At 54.3% G+C, this 6276-nt stretch overlaps 1 protein-coding gene across 1 annotated transcript; it reads left to right on the forward strand.

Moving 5' to 3' along the window:
• Nucleotides 1-3082: 3082 nt before the first annotated feature.
• LOC307066247 (metallothionein-1E) lies at nucleotides 3083-4686 on the forward strand (the record flags this gene model as incomplete). The annotated part of the gene is made up of 3 exons (XM_079723355.1): nucleotides 3083-3110; nucleotides 3823-3888; nucleotides 4595-4686. The coding sequence occupies 3 exons, from the start codon at nucleotides 3083-3085 to the stop codon at nucleotides 4684-4686; spliced, it is 186 nt and encodes a 61-aa protein (XP_079579481.1).
• Nucleotides 4687-6276: the final 1590 nt, after the last annotated feature.

Here is a 6276-nt window from a genome sequence, read left to right on the forward strand (position 1 = left end):
TGTCGCGGAGAGCCTGCCCCAGGTGTCAATGGAGGACCACGGGCCGACCTGTGTTTTTATACAACTCTGACTTGATTGCTACATTCCCTTTCCTATGAAATATGTGAGTTGTAATAAAAGCTGTTGACACTCTTCCGACTCGGCTCTTTTTTCTGTGCATTGGGAATAAGGGCTCCTGCCCTACACCAGGGCTGGTGTAGGAGACTGGATGAGAAGTGCAGAGACTTGGGTACTGGAACAAAATGTGAGTCCCTCACAAACTGAGTGCCTAAGACAAGCCACACTCCCTCACTGGGTTCATCTTCCGTAAAATGGAAGAGCATTAGACCAGATGCTCTAAGGGTGTTGAGCAGATACAAGGTCCCCTCCATTCTCATGGCAAGGGTTCGTGGCATGGCAAGGGTTGGTGACTTCTCCATGCCTCATTTCCCATCCTCTGATTTCCCTGGCTAACTTCACGTCCTCATAGATTTTAGGCTTCATAGACTCTAAAGAAGTTGGAATCACACCTCCAGTTACCTGAAGCCCTACCTGGAAGTCTCAAACTCCCTGCACTGAAAGATGTGTGAATTTTCTAGCTGTGGTTTTTATTTTCTAACGTCACAAACCTAAACTTTGGTAAAATAAAATTAAGTGAACTACTAAGAAAAATTTCAAAGGACACAAAATACAAAACCCAATTGTTGATTCAATAAATTTGAATAAATGTATGAGGATCAGAGTAGTACAGGAAAAATTTAAAAAGTAAAAACATGTTTGTTCACCTGAAACTAACACAATATTGTAAATCAGCTACACTTCAATTATTAAAAAAAAACCATGAGTTCATCAAAGGAGTATGTTGAACACGGAAAACACTTTCAAACGCCCCACTGTGTGGATCACCCACACCTGAAGTAGCTCTTCCCACCATCCCCACAGGGAACATCCGTCTCGGCTGGCCCAGTGCCAGTGAGAGGACACCTGCTACCCCTGAGAGCTCCCTGTGGTGAGTTGGCTCTGAATCTTTGGAAGTTCCTTTAGGTCAGGCTGAACGCTGCCTTCAAAATCCAGCCCTTGGCTACTGGAAACCACAAAGTGACTAGGAATTTGTAGGTAATGCCCAGCCACTTCCCAACAAGAGGCAGAGTACCTGGAAATTGGTTCCAGATGAAGGACTTCATGTCTGCCTGTGCAGGGTAGTGTCAGATTCTGCATTTACAACGTGGTGGTGGTATTTACTAGGAAGGAGTGAGGCGCTGAGTGACCTGTAAATAATGGCGAGAGCTGGTCCTCCTGACAACTTCTGGAGGGATTTGCTATTTGATGGAAAGTCAAAGAGAAAGACGAGTCACGTGGCCCAAGTGTCAGGACCACACTCACCCACAGGTGTCCTGTGTGAAGAGGGGATTTCAGGAGCCAGCCTGTGCTGGGTGCGTGGGTGCTGGTGTCAGGCAGTCTTGGTTCACAGACCACAGTGGCCCTTACCAGCCGCGTATCCTAAATGAGTCGCTCGACCTCTCTAAGTCTCCATTTCCTATAAAAAGGAGATGATATCCCTGTGTGGTATTGAGAGTGGCCTAGCTCCTCACTAGGGCTTAATAAACTCTGTCTATTAGGATGCTTCTGTTCACAGTGACTTTACTGGGACACAATCTTGCTGAATTCCAACAAGCTCTTGGGGAAAGGCTCATGGTTTTGCAAGCATCACTCCAGGCTGGAGGTTAAGGTTTGATTGCAAATTTACTGATCCACTGGCAGGGGGAGTGTGGATGCCCTGCAATAGCCCCCCCCCCCAGGATAAAATGCTGCCACACCATTTGGAGAAACACAAAATCAATGCCCACCCTTCCTATCACTTGATCTATATTGAACCAGTAACACAGTGAACCTGCAGGGGCTGGAATGATTGCGCCAGCTACCCAGAGTTTCAGCAACCTGCCTAAGGGCACACAGATCATATTCAGAGGTCTGAAGCTATAGCAAGGCTGTCTCACCTCCTTGCCAAAGGTCGCTGATTAGGAGGTCACTGAAGGCTGAGTCCTGCCTATCATTACTCAGAGCTGGAAGTGTCCTTTCAGACAGTCTAGTTGTGCTTCTGGCTGCAGAGATGGGAGACTAAAGTCCAGAGAGGTCACAGAGCTATGCAGAGGGATGTGACTGCCTGCTCAGTGCCCTTCCCACTGCTGAATACTGAAAGGGAAATAACCACTTGTCATGCTTTGCTATTTAATGCCAGGTCTGCCCATCACTTACAATGATCCCTTCCACGGGGTGGGATCTCATCCTTTGGGAACCTCCATCCTGGTGCAGGGTGGACTGGCTAGGATCAGGAAATCCCCTGCCAAGTTTAGGCCAGGAGCACAGGGACAAGTGTGCCCATCCATCCATTCAGTAGTGCAGAAAAGAAGGAAGGATGGGAGGCAGAGGCCTGAGTTGGTCGCGGTGCTCTTACGGAGAAACGTTAGAGAAACGCTGCCTAAGGACCATCGTGGGGACCAGGACAGGAAATGGTGGGGGAAGAGGGAGTCGGAGGATTGGTGGTGAAGGTCACATCCACCGCCGCTCTCTGCACACAACTCCCAGGATCCAGCCATGCCTGGGACGGGAGCGCGAGACTAGGGTTGCACACGGGCTCCGGAAAGGGGGAACCTGAAGACAACAGCGCGGGGGCCGGTGGTGGGGAAGACAGCGAGGATACAGAGGCTGGCTTGCTGGAAAATCCCGGAACAAGGTGGCTGCCGCCCTCGGGAAAATCGGGAGGGGCGGACAGGGAGGCTAGGACACCGCGCACCTCCTGGCAAACAGTCCCTACCGGCGAGCAGGCACCAAATACGGCTCTCCGTGCGCAGAGCGGACCCACGTACACTGGGAGAATCCTGTCTCGGCCCCAGGGGTTGCTCACGGCCGGGCCCCCGGCGCTGCGGGCGGGGCGGGCGCAGATCCGCGGGGCGGGTGCAAGGAGGGGGTGGGACCTCTGCGCCCGGGCCGCCTCCTCTGGGTACAAACACTGCAAGCAGGCTCCTAGGCTCGACACGCCTCCCACCAGCTCACGGGCCTCTTGGCCGCTTGCTTTCTACCCCCGGCCTCGCCTTGGCTCCAAATGGACCCCAACTGCTCCTGCCCCACTGGTAAGGAACCCCTGGCTCTGGGCCTTGGATGCCCGCTTCTCAGCCCAGGACACAGTGTCCCTGGGGTTAGATGAGGAAGAAGTTTCAATTTGAGCACAAGTGGACGGCCACGGTTCACCCAGTGCTTTCTTCCCAGCCAGGGCAGCGACAGCATTTTTTTAATCTATTTTTTGTTTTTTGTTTTTTGGCTGTACCACTCAGCTTGTGGGAGCTTAGTTCCCTGACCGGGGACGGAACCCAGACACTAGGAAGTGAGAGCGCTGTCCCCTAACCACTAGATCGCCAGAGAGTTCCAGCCTCTATTTTTGAATGGGGGGTACAGAGGCTCAAGACTGACTTTGTTGAGGTCACCCAGCAGGTCACGGAATTGCTAGACCCAGGGTTTGGAGGAGGCCTCGGAGCTGCCAGGACTTGATGGGAGGAGGGGACACTGCCTCTTTGGGGTTCACGCCATGGGCCCTGGCCCCCGGCCCCAGTCAGCCTGGGCTGGGTCTGGAGCCTGGGACCTTCCCTGTGGAGTCCCATCAGGAGGGGACCTACTCTCCTCGGACCAGAAGACACGAGCTGGGGCTTCTCTATCCGCCTGAGTGGACACGAGCTCCCAGGGCCGCGTCCTGACGGAGGAGGAGGGCTCAGGGAGGCATTGCTGACCGTCTGCTGTAGCTCCTGCATCCCTCTCCCTGCTCACTGCTGGCCTTTCCCTTCCTGGCAGGCGGCTCCTGCAGCTGCGCTGGCTCCTGCACCTGCAAGGCCTGCAGATGCACCTCCTGCAAGAAGAGTGAGTGTGCGGGGCCTTCTCTGGCAATGCGGGGTGTGGGCTGAGTGCGAGGAGGGAGCCCAGAGCTCAGCAGGCAGGAGCAGGACAGTGACCAAACTTCCCGGCACCCCCCTCACCAGGAAGGGATTCCCAGTCAGAGCTGGAATCGCCTTCGACATGACCGAGACCCAGGCGCGCACTAGAGAACAGGGAGACTGAGGCCCAGACGGGTCACCAACAAACAACCTCAGACCTGTCACTAGAACTAGTCCTCCTCCCTCCTGAGTCACGCTTCTGAATCCTCCCAGGCACTGAAGCACTGTAGGGATATGAACGAGTGACCCTGTGTGGCTTCTCGGACCTGGTGCAGCCCCTTCCTGTCGAAGCAGCCCAGAGCCTCCCTATCCCGAGCGGGAGCTGCTCTGTGAGGGGTTTGCCTCCACTTTGATCCTGAGGACGTGGCTCACATCACTGGTGGTGCTGGGGGCTGGCTTTGTCTTGTCCCCAGAGGCCCTGCTCAGTGTCTCTCCAAGGCGCTGTGCCCTGTCCCGGGCACAGATGGGGCAGGCAACCTGAACCTAGTGCCTGAGAGCAATTATCTCAGGACAGAGGACACCATCGTAAACTCAGGGTCTGGGCCTGAGGGCGGCTGGGGCCAGGCCTGCTGTTGGGAAGGGTGGTTGCGGACAACGCGTGGTCCGACTGCACGCTGCCCTTGCCTCCCCAGGCTGCTGCTCCTGCTGCCCCGTGGGCTGCGCCAAGTGTGCCCAGGGCTGCGTCTGCAAAGGGGCCTCGGACAAGTGCAGCTGCTGTGCCTGATGTCGCGGAGAGCCTGCCCCGGGTGTCAACAGAGCAACCAGGACAAACCTGCATTTTACCGTTTTTCATACAAGCGGACCTGACGCTACATTTCTTTTCCTGTGATATATGTGAGTTGTAATAAAAGTTGTTGACTTTATTCTGGCTCTGTCTTCCTTTGTCTGTCTTGAACAAAGAGACGCCGTGCCCATCAGGGCTGGCGTGGGGAACTGGACTGGACGTGCAGAGACCTCGGCTCTGGACCAAAGAGTACCCCCCCACCCCCCAAAACACACGCACACGGAGCGTCTTAGCCCCTTAGGTTAAGTTGAGCTTCAGTTTCTCAGCTCCAAATGAAAGCCTCGCCAGATGACATAGGGCACTGGACACACAGAGGACACACTCCCTCTATTCCCCTTACGAGTATGGATTGCAGAGAACGTTGTCCATTTCTCATTTTCCTTCTCTGGGGGCCCCTGCCAAACTCAGTCCTCGGTGATGAGAGCCTGGAAAAGTACCCAGAGGGGATGGAATCCCACACCCCTCTTGTTTGACTTCTACACGGGACTGGCGTCTAAAACACCCTGGAAAGACCTATTTGTATTTTCGGCCACAGTTTTAACCCTGGTCAGTAAAAAGAATCGCTAAGATAAAATGTAAAAGGACACTATATGTGACACCCATTTTTCCCTTCAACACGTCAAATCACCCTCATACGTGGAGGAGCAATTCTGAAAGCTGGACGCTTTCATATGCTGCACTTACATGGAAGGTGTGCCCGAGTCCTGGGAACGCTTCACAGATGCCCCACTGTGCGGACCACACACGCCCGGAGCAGCTCTGCCCCCTGCCTCCCCACAGGGAACATCAGTCTTGGCTTGCCCAGGGCTACTGACAGGACACTCGCCACCCGTGACAGCTCCCTGCAGGGCCTTGGCTCTGAATCTTCGCAAGGTCCTCCCTAGATCAGGCTGACATCTTCCCTTCCCTCAAATGCAGCCCGTGGCTACTTGACACCCCGATAGTGATTTGAATTTGGTGGGAATTTCCCAGCTGTTTCCCTGAGACTTGCTTTCAGAAGAAGGACTTCATGTGTTCCTCTGCAGAGTGATGGTGGTGCTGCAGTGCGGAGGGCCTGGTGCTGTTTATTAGCAAGAAGTGTGTGCTGAGGGAACAGGTAATATAGTTCAGGTGTTGCGCCCCCTGGCGGTCTGGGGAGGGAATTCCTAGTTGATGGGCACTCGGAGAGAAAGAGGAGACACGTGGCTCAGAAGTCAGGAGCAAGATTGCCCACAGGTGCCCTGTGTGAAGGGGGCATTTCGGGAGCCGGCCCGTTCTGCGTGCGTGGGTGTTGGTGTCAGGCACTCGGGTTCACAGCCAGCATGCCACTTCCTGACCTGGCAAGTCACTGATACTCTCTGAGATTTCATTTCCTCCTTTCGATAAAAAAGATTAATTTCAATGAGGGGGAATAAGCCAGATAGTGGCCTGGCTCCTAGCTCGGGCTTCCCGAACGGTGTCCTTTATGATCGCTCTCTCCACACGGACATTTGTGCACAGAGAATCCTTGAGCTCCCAACAAGCTCCTGGAGAAAGGCTCCCTGGTTTGCA

This window comes from Hyperoodon ampullatus (genome assembly GCF_949752795.1).
Source record: "Hyperoodon ampullatus genome assembly, chromosome: 18".
NCBI lineage: Eukaryota > Metazoa > Chordata > Mammalia > Artiodactyla > Ziphiidae > Hyperoodon > Hyperoodon ampullatus.